Source organism: Nicotiana tomentosiformis, chromosome 6, assembly GCF_000390325.3.
Source record: "Nicotiana tomentosiformis chromosome 6, ASM39032v3, whole genome shotgun sequence".
NCBI classification, from domain to species: domain Eukaryota; kingdom Viridiplantae; phylum Streptophyta; class Magnoliopsida; order Solanales; family Solanaceae; genus Nicotiana; species Nicotiana tomentosiformis.
The window spans coordinates 43,575,558-43,598,387 of record NC_090817.1 but is presented as its reverse complement, the minus strand read 5'-3'; the positions used below and the strand labels follow the sequence as shown (position 1 = coordinate 43,598,387).

Here is a 22,830-nt window from a genome sequence, read left to right as displayed (position 1 = left end):
ACCTTAGATTCTATACAAAGTGAGAATCACGCAACTTGTGATATATGTGGAAGAGGATATCCTACTCATAAGTTCCAGGCCTCAACTGAGGAAGTAAATGCTGTGGAAAATTATAACTTCAATGCAATGGGTCAGAAGTACCCCCGGGATTTCATGGAGTTCACCTGGGAGTACTGCAAATGCATGGCAACAAAATAACTCCAGATTCCAGGGACAAGGAGCTCCAGGCTTCCAAAATCAGCAAAGGCAATAGTTTCAACCTCAACAATCCAATCATCCTGGGCTAGAAGATCCGATGAAGTCCTTTATTTTCAAGACAAATGAGAGGCTAGATGCTCATGGTGCAGTTATCAAAGAACTTAGCACAGGGCTGCGGAACTTGGAGAAACAAGTGGGACAAATTGCCACCATATTGTCTGAAAGGATCCAAGGTACTTTGCCAGCTGATACTGAAAGAAACCCCAAGGAGACGGTAAATGCTGAAACTCTGAGAAGTGGAAAAGTAGTGAAAGAGCCCACCCCTATCTAAAAAGAGGTGGTACCTGAAAAAGAAAGTGGGGAGCAGCTGAAAATTGAAGTTGATAAGAAGAAGAAAGGCAAGAAGGGAGCTGAGAAAAAGAAGGAAGAGAAAACTTCAATAAGGGAGGAATCTAATGAGAGCGAGCATATGCCAGCTTTACCTTTTCCCCAAAATCTTTATAGAGAGAAGCTGGACAAGCAATTTGAGAGATTTCTGGATATGCTGAAACAAGTTAATGTAAATTTTCCATTCACAGAGTTGCTCTCCCAAATGCCAGCTTATGCTAAGTTCTTGAAGGAAATCTTGATAAAGAAGATAACGATAGAAGATACATCAGTAATTAAGCTCACAAAGCATTGCAACGCAATATTGCAAAACAAACTCCCATAAAAGTGTGAAGATCCAGGGAGTTTTACTATACCTTGCTCTTTAGGCACTCTGAATTTTGATAAGTCTTTGTGTGATTCTGGTGCCTCAATTAATTTAATGCCTTTGTCTATTTACAGGAAATTGAAGATTGAGCTTGGAGAGATACGGTCTGTACCAATATCTTTGCAACTGGCAGGCCAAACAACTATAATACTCAAGGGGATAGTGGAAGATGTCTTAGTTCGGGTAAATAAGTTTGTATTTCCAGTAGACTTTATAGTAGTGAAGATGGAGGAGAACAAGGAGAAACCCCTAATCTTGGAAAGACCATTCTTAGCAACGGGTAGATCAATTTTAGATATACATGATAAAAAACTCATGCTTAGAGTGGGTGAAGAGACTGTGACGTTCGAGATGAATATGGATACGGGGGTGATAAAGGAGAAGCCAACTGCAAGTGTTGAGTGGAAGGTGAAGGGTTCGAAAGAAAAGGTTGCAACGAGTGGAAAAGATAAGTGTGGGGTGTACTCCAAGAATGCCGAGAAGAAGTTGTATGCATGGATGTGTGCATTGGTTCGGGCGCATGGAATGGAGCCCGACTTCGACTCAGATTCCGACTGAAAATTTAGGGAAGTTTCCTTTATCTTATGCTTTTTAATTGTGTGTCATGGGGACATGCTATAACTTGAAGTATGGGGTGGGGAAAATTGTATGTTGTATGTATCTGTGTTAGTAATTTAGTTTTGTTGTTTTAGTAGTGAGAGATAGAAAAATGAGACAAACCATAAAAATTTAAATTTTTTGACTTTTCCCGACGACGGATATCATTCGATGGGTTTTTTGAGGGATTAAAGTCGAAATAAAAAGACAAAAAGATTTTAGTTTGTTAGGTAGTGTAATAATTTCCCCTTGGTTTTCTTTGTGCCGCAGTTCTTTTCTAAGGGTTATGTTTGAACCGGGTGTAGTTAGTTTTTATTTTTGTTAGGTGTAGAAAACCTTGTGCTATGTTTTGAGTTGAAGGCAATATCTCTTGACTTGGTTATGCTTTGAGAACAATGAGTGATTTAGTTGTGATGCTTAGGCTTAGTTTTTGACTCTTGTATAAGTACCTTAAATTGTATGATCTTAACTTTGCTTAACTGCTTTGACTAGAGTGTCTTGATAGTCCGATCCTGAGTGAGTTATATACCATGTGTGTGTGAGGTTTGTGTTATTCTGTGCATTGCATTTGATATCTAGAACTTGCCCCGTGTGTTTGCAAAGCGAAATAGTAAGTTTTATTCAGTCTTGGAAGTGATATAGGCATTTCTTTGTTGAGCCAATTATATGTTATTACCCACCTAATTGTTATGTATCTTAGTTAACCCCGTTGAGCCTGTAATCCTGTTTCTTTGGCAACCACATTGCAAGCCCTACCCATTATTTTGAATTGACCATCTATTTGAACCGTGTACCTCTCTTAAGTACTTGAATTTGTTATGAACTTTGTAAAAGTTGAAGTGTGGGGTGGTTGGTTTGGCTTTTGAGTAGAACTAATAAAATAAGGAGAAAGGTGCAATGTTTTGAAAAAGTAAGAGCCACTTGAATTGACAAAGAAAGAGAAAAAAAATAGTAGTATTGTTGTGCAAAATATTCTTTGATAAGTGGTAACTCTTGCTGTAATTGTGCTTAAAGAAGTGGGAGTTAATGTATAATGATGTTAAGGTGGAGTATAGTTTGACATAAGTGTGGGGTTTTGAATGTTAAATTGTATGTATTAAAATTCTTTGGGAGGTGTGTAGTCACTCTTATATCTAAATATATCCTACTTGTCCCACAGCCTACATTACAATCAGTTAAAGTCCTACTTGATTCTTGACTGAATGAACTCAGTTAGTAGAGTAGTACACTATGGGCAAGCCTATGGTGCATCATTTGTGGCATATGAATGTTGTTTCTGAGAGTGAGTGAATTCTTTATATCTTAAGTTCCTAATTGTTCTTAAATTTGATCGTGTGTGGAACTACTCTCTATTGTTGTATGAGGGCACTAAATTCATGAAGGATATGTAATGCTTGACCTCTATGTTGAGTAAGTGAGTGAGTTGTGAATAATGCGTGGTACTTTTGAGTCAAATCTTGAGGCGATGATGTTACGCTACTGTGCTTAGACTATTTTAAATATTCTTGGTATGATGAGTTAGGAGAGTTGTTTAAAAAGGTCGTGTCTTTATAAAGTATGGTTTGATTGCTCGAGCACGAGCAATGGTTTAAGTATGAGGTGTTGATGGTAGGCTATACTCTCGTGTTTTAGTTGCTTATTACACTCCAATTTACTGTACTTTAATTGAGTTTGAGCTTTAATCGCTAGTGTTTTGTACTAATTGTGTGTTTTGTGCCTTGTAGGAGTGATTCCGAGCTATGTAGATGTTATGGAATGAATTTGAGTGATTTGGAGCTTTGAAGTATGAGTAAAAGCCCAAGGGAATACGCCAAGATCGCGTTTGGGGGTTGAGAACCACGTCGGGATAGCTAAAAAGCAAGAAATATCCGTACTCAGAGAAAGTCCCACAGCCGCGGCGCATGAGGCGGCGCGTGGCATGCCGCGGCTGCCCAATTTTCCTGAAGCCTGTCAGAACAAGCTCTCTGAAGTTTCCCACAACCGCCCCGCGTGGCACGTCACCCCATGTGGCACACCTATGCAACTTTTACAGAGTTATTATCCAGTTCGCGCAAGAAAAGGTATTTTCGTCTGGGCCCGACCCTACTTAGTATAAATACATGTAAAAACATTATTTTATGGACTTTTGACACTTCTCAGACCTAAGGAGGCTAGAGAGAAGGTGGAGAAGCGAAACCACAAGGGATTCATCATTTAATCCTCACTCAAGACAAGAGTTTGGATCGTTTTATGTTTTTCTTTATATTTGTGCTGAATTACTCCATATCTATGGAGTAGTTCTCTTTAGGGATTGGTGGATTCAGTGTATTGATATTTGTTGAAAGATTTGGTGTGTTGATATTTTTTTATGGATATTAACACTAGTTTTTATGCATTGGATCGTTTTGGGTGTTTTAATTGTTGCATCTATATTCACATGTTCATGTAATTGAGAGAGGCATACTTGTGATATCTTTGCATTATCTTGTTGGTTAAATTCATTTATTCTTCTTAGTTATCGAAATAGGCTATTTGAATTATTGTTTAGGCCTAGTTAGGAGGATAATCGAGAGAGGTTCTCCTAAAGATCAATCCACTACGAACTCTTGCATATCTTTACCGAGCTTAAATTGGTTCATATTGTGAGGTTGAGACTTAATCGAGAGAGGAGTTTCTACTAAATGTTTGAACTAATAATTGAGTAAATTCGAGAGACTCACTTGAATATTAGAAGTGAATTAACTAGAGTTAAATCCCAGACATTTATTTTGCGCCTATCCAATCAACCCCTATTTTCTCCCATTGATATCTTCCTTGCTTACTTTTGTTGCGATTGTCATAGTCAATTAGCTCGAGATTCTTAGTTAATTTTAGTTTTTAATCACATAATTCTCAATTGTTGATCATCTTGGATAGCAACCAAGCTATAAACTATGAAAATACTGTTTAACTCCAATCTCTATGGATACGATATTATATTATACTATATTCGACTAGCGAGCATATTTTAGTGTGTGTTTTGCGCTCGTCAGAATTCAAAGTTGAGAAGGCCTCATCCAAACAAGACCGAGGTGAAGGGGCATCGAGATTTATATGCTCTGTTACCGAAGATATCCTTCCCATAGTCCGAGAGGACTGTAAATTAGGAGGTAAGGACATGGTAGTACCTGGGCCTGAGGACGATATTACTACTCATGTGGATGGGTATTTAAGTGTTTACACTTATCCCTTCACACTGGGCCTGGTAGACACAATAGTTTTAGCCTTTTGCAAGAGATATGAGGTGTGCCTTGGTCAAATCCACCCGTCTCTTTGGAGGATCGTGATCCTCCTACGTTATTTTGTGAACAACACCGAGTCTCCTCGGTTCATCCTCGACCACCTACTCCGTCTATACAGTCTCTAAATTTTCCGAAGGGGATTAATCAAGCTCACTTGCCGGGCCAGCAAGGCCCCTTTTCGAGCATCGATGAGGATCGAGACAGCAACTGGAAGGGGTGCTTCGTTCAGGTGAAGACTGAAGATTTGATCCCTCCCGAGTTCCTGCCATTTCCCAAAAAGTAGAATGCATCTGGTAAGTGTAGTCTTTCCTTATGTGTCGAGTCTCCTTTGTTCCCTTTCTCACCATCAGTATTTGTGATCGTGCAGCTATTGCTCGGGTTCCCAATGTGGTCCCCCGACTCAAGGAGTAGATTTAAGGCATCTGCAAGCAGATGTCGTACTTTGAGCGCTCGTGGCGCTACCTTTCGAAGGGCCGATGGGAGGCCCGTTCTCATGGTAAGGCTCTTCTCAGAATAGTTGCTATTACACCCCAAACTTACATAACACTGACCTTTTCTCTTCCCTTTGCAGGTTTGCCTAACACCACTGAACTTAGGCCGCTGAAAGGGGACGAGGATGCATCCCTATCCGTTAATACCTCCATTACGGGACAAGCTCGGGGCTACCGTGGGGGAGAAGAAGAAGATGAAGAGAAAGTCTTCGAGCTCCTCGTAAGCCCAAGAAGAGCACCAAATCCCGGGTACTGGATTCTGACTCACTTCGTCGGCTCAAAGATGAGTTTGAGGAAGATGATATTTTTGTCGCTCACGAATCGACCCTTACCGGGGAACAGGCAGCATCCGAGGGAGAGAGCCATAAGGCCGATCTCCCTCCGACTCGAGAGGCTGAAATGGAGACGGGGGCTGAGACCTCCCGAGAAGCCGCTTCTGTTCTGAAGGAGGCGACCAGTGTAATAGATATCATAGAGATGCCTTACTACACCGAGTCCATGCTTGAGGAGGCCCAAGCAGGAAAGGAGAAGTCAAGTGAGGGAGTTTACGGTGCGGATGACCCTCTTCACTCCTTCTTCGTTAGCGTGGACATGTCCACTTTGGAAGATGTTTTCGGGCTGGGTGACCTGGAGATCCCGAAGAAGGACGTGCCTTCAAAAACTGGCGGGCCGCGTTCGAGCCCAAAACTGGTGAAACAATTTCCTGCTCTGAGTGTGGACCCCGGCCGAAAGAGAACAGTCATTCTTACGATCTAGGAGGATGATCGGGTTCTATCTACTCCCGTGGGCATAGCCAGCTACCTTCGATACCCGGTGACCGAGGAGGACCAGGCAAAGATGAACAAGGTGGGCACGTCGTGTATCTTCAACGAGGTGCATCAGGCGCTTAACCGGGTAAGGCATCAGTACTCCCTCTTGAATTCCACTTAAGTTTCAATATCTCTTACTATTTTTGTTGTTTTGCATGACTTGGTGCTTCACCATGAGAGCTTCCATCGGTACCGCTTCGAAATCAGCCAGCTCTAGTTTGAGCTTAAGGAGTAGGCCCCAAAAAAGGACATGTTCAAGCTCCTCAGTGAGCAACAGGACGGGGCCATCAAGGACCTTCAGGTCGAGCTGGACAGGGCTCAGAAGGGAGCTTCGACCCTGAGGCGGGAACATGCCAGCCTGGTTGAAAAGGTAAAGGTCTTTGAAGCTAAAAATGAGGATCTAGCTGTTATGACTAATAACATAACCTCACAGGTCCAACAGAAGATCAACTGGATCGACCAAGCCATGGCTGACGGGTGGAAAAGCAAAATGAACTTGCTGGCTTCGGAGAAGGAAACCGCCAAGGCAAAGCTAGCATCGGTAGAGGTCCAACTCCTGGCGGCGAAGGAGAAAGCTAACAAGTGGTCTCAGCTGAATGACGATCTTTGAGCACAGCTGAACTCGGCTGTCACAGAGTGGGATGCCCTTGGTAGAGAATATGAGGAAGTGAAGTCCAAGTTGGATACAACCTCCGCCGATGCCGAAGAAATGGTGCCCAATACAAGGAAGATGTGGAGGCAGCCGGGGTCCGCCCGAAGGCAAAGGCCAAACATATGAAGCGGCTATCCTGAAGAGATAACCTTGAAGATATACATGCCCAAGGTTTTTGACCTGTCGGCTGAGAACGAGGAAGCCAAAAAATCCGAGGCCGAGGTGAAGAAGCTTTATGAGCCTGAAGGTGCCGAAGGTTCTGTTGCTTCTGTGGGCTCGGAGGGATCCGAAGGCTCCGAGGGCTCTGGCGACGAGTCGGGCCCAGGTGAAGACTAGGCATATATGCCTTAGTACTTTTTTAGTTTTTATTATATGTACATTTTTTTGTTTATTTTTAGGCAATTTTTATAGAGCCTTTGTAAGTATATTCCGGAAAAAATATAAAATTTTCGCTTTTTCGCTATTTCGAGTCTTTACTTTTTCAGCATCTTTTCATAATTTCTATTCTTGCAATGTTTCTAATGCCTAAGCATACAATCAAATGTAGTTGTACGGCGTTCATTTTTCAAAGGTCCAAACGGAGCCTGACTTCGATACAACTTTGTTTGCTCGAGGCTTTGAAAACTCCGTGTGACCGAAAGCTTTTTCAAGATGCCTAAGTGATTTTAGACGATGCTTTTGCCGAGGGTAACCTTTTAGCAGGTTTCAAATTTTTATAAAGGCCTTACTTTCTGATTATGAGATTCAGACGTCTCTGAGCCATTTTAAGGGCGGCCATAGCCTTTTGTATTTAGGAACCTCCTAATAGGTTTCGTGCCTCGGGGATTTAGTAGCCTGAGTTGTACAAAAGTTTTTCGGACAACAGTCCCCGAGTGGGGTAACCCTTGGGCTCGAAAGACCCCGAATAGGGGTAGCCCGTGGGCTCTTAGGATCCAGATTCTATGAGGCAAGAGAATGTGTAATAGCAAGGCAGAGCTTTCTTTAATTTCTATGTATAAAGTACATGATCGAAAACGCGTAAAAGCTTGTGTCATGGCTAAAGTGGACTATGTGGGCACAAATTACACGACCGTTTAGACCTTACAATGAATCCTAACCACTGAGCGTTAGCTTCTAGCATACAAGGTTTCTTTTTCCCTTGCTAAATTTTCCGTAGCTGAAAACCTTAATTCGAGGGTAGTGGCCCCCAGTATTCGAGGACGAGCTTGAGAGGGCTCAGATACTGTTGATACGAAACGAACGCCTATTGACTCCGATTTTGTCACGAACCAACTAGAGAGTCATGACTAGCACCCAGGCCATACTTGCAGAGCACCAACGTACATTTTATCTAACCTTCCTTATTATATTTAAGGGCCGACGAGATCATTATAAATGGTAGACGTGGATCATGAACAGCCAACAATGAAAGATAATGGCATGAACATACATAACATGGGACGACAAGGCTGTCAAAAAACTATATATAAGGTACGAGCTACCACGCTGCCATGAAAGACTATACAACAAAAATCAGCCGACAAGGCATTCCAAACCATACATGAGTCGACACCTGTCTATGAGCCTCTAAAGGAACATAAGTGCTGCAATATTTCCAGAACAGGGCCCCGACATACCCATAATGTCTATAACAAAAATGCATACCAAGACTACGGCAAGTCCGGAGAAGGGTTCTCGCCAATAACCATTGAACTGGGCAGCCTATTGTGGTGGGGGAGCTGCGTCTACCCGTCTATCATGACCTACATCATGACATGTAGTGTCCACAAATAAAAAGGACATCAGTACGAATAAAGTATTGAGTATGTAAGGCAGGAAAACATAAGTAATAACAACAATGTAAACAGGGATAGAGAATATACAACCTGTGACATCTGGGTACCTCTGAGGGCTACTGACATGAAATACATGATACATACATATATATACATAAACTTTTAAAATATACACCTTTGTGGGAATCATCATCATCATATCGTACCCGGCTGTAATAGGCTCGGTAAAACGTACCCGGCCATCACAAGGCTCGGTAGAATAGTAACCGGCCACGTGGAGCTCGGTAAAACTCAACTAATCAGTGGTTTCAAAATAGGTGTCGTACCCGGATGACTATAGCGCGGCTCGTAAGAATAAAATATATACATATATATGATGTGTGCTGGACTCATTGGAATCACATTTTGAACCTTTCGGAGTGACGTAAGGTTGGTATCCTCCGTACACGTTATTAGGATTAACTCTTCATCAAGAATCTTATAAGAATCAGGAAGTATCGACAACATTGATAACATAAGAATAAGAGAAGTAACATCAACATCAATCGTTCTATAAGAAGGGCAACAATGTAAGTACTGTTAGCTTCTAGGAGTAGAGTATCTTTGGAAGCTCGTTCATTACATTATGTACAATCGGAGTCATCTAAAAGAATGAAAGGGATAGACTTACATACCTTGTATATACTTCCTAACCTCAAGCTATGCAAATGTCACGACTCCTTAGTCTACAATAAGAGAAATGACACTATCGTTATCGTTTAAGCATCGTAACTATTATGTATCGACCGCAATCTATTTTACGATGAAATAGACAACACCTCCCCTATTTATATGACTTCCCACAAGTCAATACAATCACCAAATAGACCAAACAACATCAACAATAATCATATTGAGCGTCCCAAAATAGTCCACCAACTGACAACATTACTACCAAGCCTTTCGATATATATTTCACAAGTTCTAGCTTGAACGACTTAGCCGCAACTTGAAAAATCTTAAATACATATAGAGTAAGAGGTTCCTTACCTTTAAACGGAAAGAACAACTCCAATTTGACCTTAATTGTCCACGAAATATCCCTCCAATGCTGCCACAAGAACAAGGAAGCGAAACTTGCAATCAATTCGGATTTTTCGGCACTAGAATTACTTTAGAAGGCTTGAAATCACCTAGGGTTGATATTAAAAACTTGAGGGAGTATTTACAGAACAGAAAACATTTAAAAACAACCTCCCACACCAGCTGTAACAACATAAAAATCAGAAACAACAAGAAGAGCAAGAAACTTACTAGCTCCACGGGATTCCCGACACTTGATTTGTGTTGTTTGCCCTTTGTTTGGGTCTTGAATCATGAGGGAACCTTGAGAGATTATTTTTAGGTTTCTAAGGTCTGAATATACTGAAAAAGAATGACTTAAAACTGGGTTGAGGCATCTTATATATATCCATATGTCTTAAACCGCCTATGTGGGCCCCATAGAGAGCTGCTTGGCGCAGTCTCGCGAAAACGCGAATATCTCTCTATTTCGAGATCGTATCGATGAACGGTTTAATGTGCTGGAAATTAGACTCATAGATATTCAATTTTGTGGTATATCACCTCGTAATTCTAAGTACATTGGGAGAAAAACATAGTAACATTTTACCTGAAGTGTAAGTAAAATTATAAACGTAAGTTGCGACAACTTTTGTCGACTTTTGTTTTATAACTCGCTTGACTTCAACACTTATGATAAGGATATTATATGATTCAAATACATTAAAACATGACCTCTTGGGACAATTAATCACCTCTAGTTTTACCCAAAAATATGGGTTACAACATCCTTGATTCGTTTAACTTCTAATACTTGTTAACCACTCTTATACACCCTTGTATCGTTTAAGACCAATAAGATTAACTTCTTATCATCTCAAAGATAATCTCTTCTCGGATTTACGTCGACTAACTTACGACATGATCTAAGGTACGCGAATTTGGGTTGTAACAGGTTTGATACTGGCCTATAAATCTAAGTTAGCACATTTTACTATTGCCTCGTTAAAAACCTTACCGAAAAACCCATTTTGGGACAAAACAGTTTCAAGAGAAAAAGAGTGCAACTCGTGATTTCTAACCTAATAGCCACATCTATCCTTGATCATTGCCTGCAAGTTATTCCGATTCATAACATGATTAAAGAGTATTTAAGATCATGCCTTAGCAGTAGTACTGCTTTAAGTGTGTTACGTTCTAGTTATTCTGTAATTGCACACCGTTTCCCGCTTCGAGTTTGTATGAGCCTTTGCCGGTAATTCTGATAACTCGATACGGTCCTTCCCAGTTCGGTCCTAGCTTTCCCTTGATTGGGTTCTGGGTGTGTAATGTTACTTTACTCAACACCAAGTCCTCGATCATGAAATGTCGGAGGCTGGTTCTTTGATTGTAGTATCTTTCTATCAGCTATTTCTGGGCGTCCAACCGAACTAAAGCTGCCTCATGCCTTTTATCCAATAGTGCTAGGCTCGTGACCATGGCCTTGGCATTTAAATCTTCGGTCGCATATTGGAATCTAAGGCTCGGCTCTCCCAGCTCGACTGGTATTAAGGCTTTGGTCCCGTAGACCAACAAAAATGGAGTGGCCCCGGTACTAGATTTCGAGGTTGTATGATATGCCCATAGGACTTCGGGCAAGATTTCCTTCCATTTCCCTTTGGCATCAATCAATCTCCTTTTAAGGTTTTGAAGTATGGTCTTATTTGTTGACTCCGCCTATCCGTTCCCACTAGGGTGGTAAGGTGTTGACAATATTTTTTTAATCTTGTGATCTTCGAAAAATTTGTTTACCTTACTGCCGATGAATTTCTTCCCGTTATTGCACACGACTTCGGACGGTATCCCAAATCGACATATTATGTGGCCCCAGATGAAGTCAATGACTTCTTTCTCTCGGACCTTTTCGAATGCTTGAGCCTCGACCCATTAGGAAAAATAGTCAGTCATGAATAGTATGAATTGGGCTTTACCGGGTGCCCATGGCAGGGAACTGACGATGTCCATCCCCCATTTCATCAACAACCAAGGGGACAGGACTGAGTGTAGTAGCTTTTTCAGTTGATGGATCATCGGTGTGTGTCTCTAGTAGCCATCACATTTTCGTACGAAGTCCTTCTCATCCTTCTCCATTTTGGTCCAATAATAGCCAACACTGATTAATTTCCGAACCAAAGACTTTGCCCCCGAATGTTTATTGCAAGTACCTTGGTGAACTTCTCTCAAGGCGTACTCGGTATTTTCCGGCCCCAAGCATCTAGCTAACGGGTCGTCGAACATTCTCCTAAACAATGACCCTTCGATCAAGCTAAATCGACCAGCCTTGGTACGTAGGGCTCTCGATTCTTTGGGATCCAAGGGCAATTTCCTAGTTTTCAAGTAGTCTATGTACTTGTTCCTCCAATCCCAGGTTAAACTCGTTGAGTTTACTTCGGCGTGGCCTTCTTTTATCACCGACTTCATGAGTTGTATGATTGTTCCCGAACTGAATTCATCATCATCAACCGATGACCCCAAGTTAGCTAGAGCATCAGCCTCGTTGTTTTGATCTCAGGGCATATGCTGTAGGGTCCATTCCTTGAATTGATGCAATGTTACTAGTAACTTGTCTAAATACCTTTGCATTTGTTCCTCTTTCACTTCAAAAGTCCCATTGACTTGATTTACCACGAGGAGGGAATCACACTTAGCTTCGACCACCTCGGCCCCAAGGCTTTTAGCCAATTCGAGACCTGCAATCATGGCCTCGTACTCGGCCTCATTGTTAGTCAATTTCATAGTTCTAATAGACTACCTAACTACATTCCCCGTAGGAGGTTTCAGCAAGATGCCGAGCTCGGAACCCTTTGCGTTTGAGGCACTATCCATAAAAGGGTCCAAATTCGAGAGGTAGTCCCCAAGGCTAACAATAATTCTCTTTAGACTTCGGGCATTAAGTCCGGCATAAAGTCGGCCAACATTTGAGATTTTATGGCGGTTCGGGGTCGATACTCGATATCGTACCCGCTAATTTTGACGGCCTCTTTGGCCAACTGGCCCGAGAGCTTGGGCTTGTGCATGATGTTCTTTAGTGGGTAAGAGGTTACAACACATATGGGGTGACATTGAAAGTGTGGTTTTAACTTTCTGGAGGCGCTTAGCAAAGCGAGCGCCAATTTATCCAGGTGAGGATATCTTGTTTCGGCCTTGCCTAGAGTTCTACTAACATAGTAAATAGGGAATTGCGTACCTTCCTCTTCTCGAACTAAGAGTCCACTTACCGCCACCAACGGAAACCACCAAGTAAAGGTACAGCTATTCATCCGCCTTCAGATGTGGAGCAGGGGTGGACTCGAGAGGTACCGTTTGAGTTCTTCCAAAGCTTGTTGGCATTCCGAGATCCACAAAAAGTTACTCTTCTTCTTCTTCAACAGTGAGAAGAACTGATGGCTTTTGTCTGAGGACCTCGATATGAATCAGACCAGGGCAGCTATACACCCGGTCAGCCTTTGAACGGCCTTGACATTGTCCACCATGATTATGTCTTCTATGGATTTGATTTTGTCGGGATTGATCTCGATCCCTCGATTGGATACCATGAACCTAAGGAATTTTCCGGATCCAACTTCGAATGCGCACTTTTTCGGGTTCAGCTTCATATTGTATATCTTTAATATGTTGAAGGTTTCCTGCAAATGTTTCAAATGGTCCTCTGCTCGCAGGGATTTGACTAACATGTCGTCAATATAAACTTCCATTGATGTTCCTATATGTTATTCGAACATCCGGTTTACTAGGCGTTGATAAGTGGCACTGACATTCTTTAATCCAACAGCATTATGTTATAACAATAGGTGCCGAGTTTAGTGATAAAGGAAGTTTTTTCTTGATCGCCCAGGTCCATCCGAATTTGGTTATACCCAAAATAGGCTTTGAAAAAATTGAGTATCTCGTGTCCGGCCGCTGCGTCGATCATCCTATCGATGGTAGGCAAAGGAAAAGAATCCTTAGGGCATGCCTTGTTCAGATCTTTATAATCTACACACATTCTTAGCTTATTTCCTTTCTTAGGTACTACCACTACGTTGGCTAATCAGTACGGGTACTTAACTTCCCGAATGGATCCTATTTTAAAGGGTTTAGATTCCTCATCCTTGATGAATGTGTGCTTGACCTCGGATTGCGGTCTCCTTTTCTGCTTAACTGGATGGAAATTCGGGTCCAAACTCAGCTTATGAGTGGTTACCTCCGGTGAGATTCCTGTCATGTCAAGATGGGACCAAGCGAAATAATCTATGTTAGCTACAAAAAATTTAATGAGGTTTTTGCTGAGCTCAGGAGTTAACCCCGTGCCCAGGTATACCTTCCGATCGGGTAAGTGTTCGATCAATATGACTTGCTCCAACTCCTCGACTGTCGATTTGGTGGCATTGGAATCGTCGAGAGCAATGAACGACCTAGGAACTTCATAATCATCCTCCTTGTCTACTCCGCGCTCTTCTGGTTCGGTCGTGGCCGATATCAGTGATTGCTATTTAATTTCTTCCTTCCCGGTCGGCTCTATGTTCTTTGATGTCGAGATTACGGGCACTAGGATCACCTCGTCGACTGCGAACATTTCTTTTGCGGTCGGCTTCTCTCCGTAGACCGTATTGATTCCTCCCGGCATAGGGACTTCAGTGCCTGGTGTAGTGTTGAGAGTACTGCTCTCATGTTGTCAACCCATGGCCTTCTGAATAAGGCGTTATACCTCATGTCCCCTTCGATCACGTAGAATTTTGTATCTTGAATTGTCCCGACGGTATTCACTAGCAAGGTTATTTCTCCTTTAGTAGTTTCACATGCCATGTTAAATCCGTTCAACTCCCGAACCGCTGGTACTATTTGATCTTGTAACCCCAACAGCTCTACGACCCTTGATCTAATGATATTGGCAGAGCTGCCTGGATCAATCAACACACGTTTAACTCGAGATTTGTTGATAAGAACGGATATTACCAGTGCATCATTATGAGGCTGCACGATGCCTTTGGCATCCTCTTCGCTGAACAAAATGCTTCCCTCCGGGATGTAATCTCGGGTGCGCTTTTCCCTCATGATGGATACTTTAGTGTGCTTTATCATCGGTCCCTGGGGGATATCGACCCCTCTAATGATCATGTTGATGACGTGCTGAGGTTCTTCTTATTCGGTCTATTTGTTGGAGTCCCTGTTCCTGAAGTGGTTTTTTGCTCGATCACTCAGAAATCCTCGGAGATGCCCATTATTGAACAACCAGGAAACTTCTTCTCTCAATTGTCTACAATCCTCGGTCCTATGGCCATGATACTTACACATCATGTTAGGATCTCTCTGGGTAGGGTCGGACTGCAATGGTCGAGGCCACTTGGTTTCTTTGATGCGCCTAATGGCTGATACAATGTTGGTTGCATCAATGTTGAAGTTATACTCTGATAATCATGGTGCTTTCCTTCCCCCGAGCGGCCTGTCAAAACCATTTTTGCTCATCAGACCTCAGCTATTGGGCCCTCGATCGCTTCTCATTTCATTCCTTGTAGAGTTGCGACCATACTCGTTTCCCTTTGATCTACAATGTATGGTTGGTACCGATCTTGGACTGGCCTTGATTCATGATAAACGACTCTCTTAGGTCTGTCGTCGATTCTGATGGGATAAACGGACCCAGAAGAGGCTTTGAGTTGGTCGTCCTCGACTCTGATTTTCGACTGCTACCTGTTGTGGATATCGGCCCAAGTTACTATTGGGTACTCTACCAAGTTTTGTTTCAGCTGCTCCGAAGCCAAGGAGCTTCGGGGGTTAAGTCCCTAAGTAAATGCCTGAACGGCCCAATTGTCTGCAACCGGAGGTAAGTCCATCCGTTCCATTTGAAATCTTGACACGAACTCCCTGAGAATTTCGTTGTCCCTTTGCTTAACCTTGAAAAGATTCGATTTTATGGTCTCGACCTTGATGGCCCCGGCATGAGCCTTTACAAAAGCATCCTCGAGCATAGCAAACGAATCAATGGAATTTGGGGGCAAGTTGTGGTACCATATCATTACTCATTTTGATAGAGTTTTTTCAAACTTCTTTAATAAAACTAACTTGATTTCGTCATCTTCCAAGTCGTTACCTTTTATGGGGCATGTGTAGAAGGTCACATGCTCATTTGGATCTGTGGTTCCGTAATATTTTGGAATATCTGGCATACGAAACCTCTTTGGGATTGGCTTCGGTGCCGCGCTCAGAGGAAAAGGCTTTTGGACAAATTTTTTGGAGTCCTGGCCTTTCAATATTGGAGGCGCTCCTCGGATTTGATCGACCCGGGAATTATATGTCTCTTCCTTCTTGTCGTTTGCCTCAATTCTCTTTTCACCTGACTCCACCCGTTTTGTTAATGCTTCAAGCATTTTTATTACTTCGAGGCTGACACCGGTCTTAGTTTCACCCGACCTTTCGGTGACCTTCGGGCTCGACCTTCCTGGGGGCGCGGCTTTGATTTTGTAGTTGCGCTATCATCGCCTGTTGGGCCTGCAACATTTTGAAGATCACTCGTAGACTGACCCATTCGCCTTCGCCTTCGCCTTTGGGCGCTCCTCGAGCCGTTGGTTGGGCTCCTCCGCGAACGCTATTCTAGGGGTCGGTATGTAGGTTGGCATCGATGGACACGTGCAAGTTAGCATCGACTGGGTCTACAACTGGGACTCCACTGGGATCAGCAAGGGGCACATCTTTGCTAGGCACCAGATTGTTATTTTTGCCATGATGGCCAGACTCAGCCTCAACGTTCAAGTGAGTAGACTGAGAATTTGACATTTTTAAATTGACCTGAAATTGAGACCTTAAAGAATAAGTGTAAAATAGAGTGTGTTATGGAGATTTGTATCAAACCACCACTATTATCCTCAGTCCCACAGTGGGTGCCAAACTGTTTACCCCTAAAACGGATAACAATTAAATTTGTGTGCGGTTTTAAGGATATGTGGATTGATTCAATATAAGTAATCAAAAATGTTAGATAAACGAATTAAAGATGAAACAAATAATCAAACCAGTTATGACGTTGAGTTCGGGCTCGGAATCAAGCTTAATAGTAGTTTTACCCTTGACTGGACCCTCGATTCGAAGCCAAATGTGTATGGAGAACTATGATTAAAATAAGGACCTATCAATGGCTAGAAATCAGAGAAATAAGTTTGTATTGCCTTGATATGCATGTTACAATGTGTCTATTGAATAAGAAACTTCCTCTTTATATAGTAGGGGAGTTTTACCCCTAGTACAATTCTAAAAAAGGTAAAAGTCCTCCTTGTACATCAATCACTGATACGCTACCAACATCAGGAGAGATTCGCGCCATGATATCCGGTTGAGTGCGGATATCACGACCTTCTGTTGGTCGTGTACAACTGTTTGTAGTGCTTTTCGAGGTCTTGGAGCTCATTCCGGGTTGGTGGGCGTTGTCTTGTCGGGCCTGGTGACGAGCACCCCATTCTAGCCTTGAACCAAAGAGTTCTCAGATTCGGTCTCTATTTCATACATTCATACTTCGTTTGATTCACCGAGAACTCGGGGTGTGTGCTGACCCTGAGTTCACCCGTATACATATTATCTCTCTCTAAATTCCTCTTGCTTTAATTTATTTCATATTATTCCATAACACGTTATCAATACGAAGCTCTAATCCATGGATATTGTCTACTTCGATCTATTTTCTTGAGTAGGGATGTATTTTTACTCGTTCATTCTCATTCGTTTGTTTTGGCTTTCGTTTTATATACTCATATACTTGCTTCGCTTTTTGAGTTATGAGTATGTAGATATAATTTAGTACGTTCCTGAAGAATGCATACCAAGGATCTTGAGGTTGCGATTTAATATTGAAGTCTCACCCCAAATCTTAACCTTGGTTGTCCCTGACTAGAACATGATGAAAAAGATACATGCCCTGCCACGGTGACATGTGACAAAATCAACATAAGGTTGATATTAATAGAGGTGGTTGAAGTATGATTTTCCTTTTCTCCTCTTTACCGTTTCACGTAATATCTTAATGCTAATGCAATTTTGATTATATTTTATCAATATGTATAATTTATTTTCTATTATATTAAAAGATATACTCCTACTCTAGTAGAGTTTGCAATAAATTAAAACCACACGAAGTGGTAAAACCTTTAGGTCTTGTTATGACCAGATTCATGTATAATTATGACCACCAATAATGGAAACCTGTCCCATAAGTCTAAAATAAGACATGATGTTACCATGGAGGTATGAATGGATGTGGACGTGGTAATGAAAAAAATTATAATTGTCATCATTGTGGTAAATGATTCTCAAAATAATCCTTCACTTTGTGAAAGTAATATTTGTCATTGATTTGGCATGAGATTTTATAAAGCACGCATAGATTATTATGTTCCATTCTTGAAGTGAATGTGGAAATAATATGATAATCATTATGAATACATATTCATTCTTGAAAGAATATGAATGTGCTAGTGATAGTGAATATACCACATTCACCTCTAGAAGGAGGTTTGAGATGAAATAAGAAAATAATATCATTATTATGGCTTGAATGGTCATTGGTCACGTACCTATTGTACGTCAAAATATTTTGGCAATGTGATTAATAAAGGACAATAGTAATGCAAGAAACATATCTTGCATATAATTTTGACCATGACCATAATGGTATAACTTTCTCTTAAAAAGAGATATTCACCATATGGATGTTGCTGAATATGTGGTAGTATAAAATTATTTGATAGCTCTGGAAGAGTTAATTATTACTATTTTGGAGGAATGAAATTGATTATCAATAAGGTATTGTGTTGTAGTAAGTCTCAAAGAAACCTATTTAGTTTCTAAAGTATTCGCGAAAGTAGTGGGTTATATTGAGACTATAAATGATAAGAATATCTAATATCTTTATATTACTACACTGTAGCGGGGTAATATGTATATGAAAACTACCCGCTTTATTGCCTGATTTGTACAACACAAGTAAAAAATATGGTGAAATTAGATGACACAGTAAACTAATGATTATTAACATAAAACCCATGTCATAGTAAACTGGGAGTTTAATTAACAACTGCACATGTCATGATGTAAACCTGAAGTTTACTGATACAGACAGTTTTATCAGGCATGGCCTATTGAGCAATATTGATTTAAGTATGATGTGCAAAATAAACGAGAATTCACATGGGTAAGTGTTGAAGAAGATTCTTCATGAATTCTCTTGTGTTGCTTGTTCTCGCAATTATTATACCAACTAAAATTGGGATTGAATCCCTTGAATTCCGAAATTTATCAAAGGTGAATATGGGCCCATTCACCTGCCTTGTAAACCTTATAAAGATGCATCTATGGGATGGTTACATGTGCATTTATTATCAACCCGCAACATGAATGCCAGGTTTGTTGCTCAATAATTAAATTTAGAGTACAATTTTCAGATTTTCTATTCAAGATAGTCCATCTTGATAAGTTGGTTTATATCACAGTTGGTTTAGCAAAATGATTTATTGAGTACCTTCACTTAATAGCTAAACTATTGCTTATGAGAACAAAGTTATCTATATCAGTTTGATATACATTATATATGAAATTATATTACATTATCCCCTCACAAGTGGTTCAGGGTCAGTAGCATGACCCGAAATCCCAACCTCGGGGTCGTGATGACGCATAATATTTCACTAGCTAGACAAGCCATCGTTAGTTAATTACTTAACCAGTTTTAACAATTTAAATTAAAATATTAATAATAATAAACTGTGATAGTCTGAAATAGATATGATAAATACCATGTAGCGTAGACTAAACATATCCCAGAAATCTAGAGTCACGAATACATGAGAATCTAGAGTACTACAGATAAAGTCTGAACAAAAATATAACTGTTTGAAATAAGGTAAATAGTAAAAATAGAATGGAAGGGGACTCCAGGTACTGCGACGCCAAAAAATCTACCTCAAGTCTTCTGCCGATAGCCGGTCCGGGCAAGATTTCCTCTACACGCCACTGGGACCAACTCCGGTGTCTACAAAAAAAGTGTAGAAGTGTAGCATGAGTACAACCGACCCCATGTACTCTGTCAGTGCCAAGCCTAATATCGACGAAGTAGTGACGAGGCTATGATATGACACTCACAATAAACCTTTACGGATTAACAATAACAGAAATAGGAATAAAAATAAAACTGTGAAGTCAAATAACCGGACCCGTATGTCAACTACCAAAAGGGCCCCACAATAACAAAAGCTCAAATATCATATCATAATACCGAGAACAATCTCTACAACTATAAACAACTTACAACACATCAAATCAGTTACGGCGCGCAACCCGATCCCACCATATCATCATCTGCTCATATCATATTCCGTCCTTATTTCTTCATATCATTTCAAAACCGTTGCGGAAAGCAATCCGATCCCAACAATTTTAATTTATTAACATAAACAACTTAACACCAATATTGTTATAATATCATTACAAAGAGAAATAAAACATGCGGAACAATAAGAAACTACCAAAACAAGGGAAGAATAACCAATACATCAAAAACCCAAACCTTGGCAAAACAATAATACCAAAATAGCTAAATGACCCACCTAAATGGAATAGCATAATAAAGTACCTCAAGTAATATAAGAACGGTAAAAGCAAGTAGAACATGAGACAACGAAAATATACAAGTTATACAATTAGAAGCATGTAGCAGGTAAGCAGATATTGGGTGAGAAATGTACAAATCAAAGAAAGCAAGAATTAAATATTAATTACTAGTAAAGCATAGATGTCAGGTAAGAACATGTAATGATTAAAGCATATACAAGAGATAATATAAAATAAATGAAGACATGAAAATAAATAGTCCAACCCCGCTTGCTACATCCCATGACGGCGCATATACACTCGTCACCTCGCATATAAGCTGATTCCCCACATGGTTCACATAGAAAATAGTCCAATAAGTACTAATTCCCTCAAGTCAAAGTTAGACACAGTACTTACCTCTTTTCGCATTCAAATCAAAACACTCAACCACATCCTTTCCTTTAGAATTAGCCTCCAAACCGGTCAAATCTAGCCAAATATAGTATAACTGTAATGACCCGACCGGTCGCATTGAGCCCTAGCATGTCACTAAGCAGTTTGGGGCCACGCGTAGCTTTACTTCAGGTATTAGGACTTGTACGCATGGTCGGAATTTAATTTCGGGAAGTTCGGAGTTGATTTGAAAAGAAAATTCTAATTTCGGAAGCCTTAAGTTGGAGGAATTGACTAAAGTGTGATTTTTGAGTAAATGACCCCGGAATTGGGATTTGAAGATTTCAACAGGTTCGTATGATAATTTTGGACCTGGGCATATGTCCGGATCTAGTTTTGGATGACACGGGAGCGTTTTGACGCCTATTATGGAAGATGGCATTTTGAAAAAATTTCATAAATTTGAGTTGAAGTGCATTTCAATATTATCAATGTCTGTTTGGGATTCCGAGCTTAGGAATAGCTCTGTATGGTGATTTGGTGTTGGGAGCGCGTCCGGATGTAGATTTGGGGGTCCGTAGGTCATTTTGGGGTCATTTGGCAAAAGTTAGAAATTTGAAGGCTTTTGAGAAGTTTGAGGCCGAGGTCGCGAACGCGGAGGGTTGCCTAAGGAAGCTTAGGCGAACGCGACACAGGGGTCGCGAACGCGAAGAAGAAAAGCAGAGTGGGCCTGGAGTAGTTTGACCTTCATGAACGTGGAGCTCTAGCCGTGAATGCGAAGCAGTGGTGTCTGCAGCCTTCGCGAACGCGAGACTTTGATCGCAAACGCGGAAAAGGGCCTGGCCTGGGCAGATTGTTTTAAAGACGGGATTTGGCCATTTTCCTCCATTTTTCATTTGGTTGGGGGATTTTTCGGAGCTCTTGGAAGGGAGATTTTCGTCATCTATGTCAAGATAAATAATTCCCACCTATTGCAAGTTACATACTTGGATTATATAAGGATTTAGACATGAACATTTGTAGAAATATGGGGTTTTAAGAGGAAGACTTAGAATTTGGTATTTTTAGATTTTGACCACGAATTTGGGTATGGAATTGGAAACGAATTATATATTTGAGTCCGTGAGGCTATGGGTAATGGTTATCTTCGAAAATTTTCGGAATCCGGGCACGTGGGCCCGAGGGTACTTTTATCGACTTTTCGAGCGGAGTTGAAAATTATTGTAAATTAATTAATTATGAGTATTAGAGCATATTTTGATTGGGTTGCATCTTATTTGACTAGTTTTGGAGCGACGAGCATCGGTTTGAGTTGTTGGAGCGGCTTTGGAGCCGCTTATGGAATTGCGGAGCGAGGTAAGTCTCTTTTCTAACTTTGTAAGAGGGAATTAATCCCATAGGTGAATTGATTAAATATGTTCTTCTACTTGCAGGAGCTACGTACGCACGAGGTGACGAGAGTCCGTACGTAGCTACTAGCTATGCCTATGTCCGGGTAGTTTTAGGTTTACATCATGCATTGTTGATATTGTTATTTGATTTGTGGTTATTGTTTGCCTTGAGAAGCAGCAAGATCGAGGTTTGCGTATTAATTTTCTTGAGAAGAATTGAAATTGAGGAAATTAAGTTTTTAAATAGTTTTCATTTGGACTTCGTATTTTCGAAAAGAAATTGAGGAATATTATAATAACTTAAGAAATTTATATTTGACCGCGTCGCATGTATGACCCGCGAGCGGGGTAAAATCTTCAAGTCGAATTATCTTTATTTTGAAAGGAATTAAGAAAGGGTTATGATTTATTGATAAATTTATATTTGACTACGTCGCATGTATGATCCGCGAGTGGGGTAATAGATGCATCTATGGTTCGTGTCGTTCGACCCTCGGCAGTGCACAATTTATATTTATATGTTGGATCGGGCCGTACGACCTCGGCATGACTTGCGCATGATTGTATTAATTGCTTTGTGAAATTATAATAATTGATACTGCTTCATTGGCCTGAGATATAAATTGTTAAATGATGAAAAATGAATTTGGAGAAATTTCCTATTAACAAAAGAATTGTTTGCTTATTTCATGATATTGGGCTTACAGTCATTCTACGTGATCCGTGCTTAATTATATCATTGGTATATTAATTATAGCCCATAGTAAGTGTCCGAGTCGACCCCTCATCACTACTTCTTCGAGGTTAGGCGGGATACTTACTGGGTACGCGTTGATTTGCATACTCATACTACACTTGCTGCACAATATTTTGTGC

General features: G+C 40.8%; 1 protein-coding gene across 1 annotated transcript; it reads left to right on the top strand.

The window, feature by feature from the left end:
* The first annotated feature begins 295 nt into the window (after positions 1-295).
* On the top strand, positions 296-910 carry LOC138893894 (uncharacterized). The gene is made up of 2 exons (XM_070178561.1): positions 296-472; positions 566-910. Exons 1-2 carry the CDS (start codon positions 296-298, stop codon positions 908-910), a joined length of 522 nt encoding a protein of 173 aa, XP_070034662.1.
* The last annotated feature ends 21,920 nt before the right edge of the window (positions 911-22,830 follow it).

Excerpts from the sequence above, each read along its gene's own strand:
- LOC138893894 (XM_070178561.1), top strand. The coding sequence starts at position 296 with ATGAAGTCCTTTATTTTCAAGACAAATGAGAGGCTAGATGCTCATGGT. Across the intron at positions 473-565 it reads AAAGAAACCCCAAGGAGACG|CTGAAAATTGAAGTTGATAA; the intron begins GTAAATGCTGAA and ends AGTGGGGAGCAG.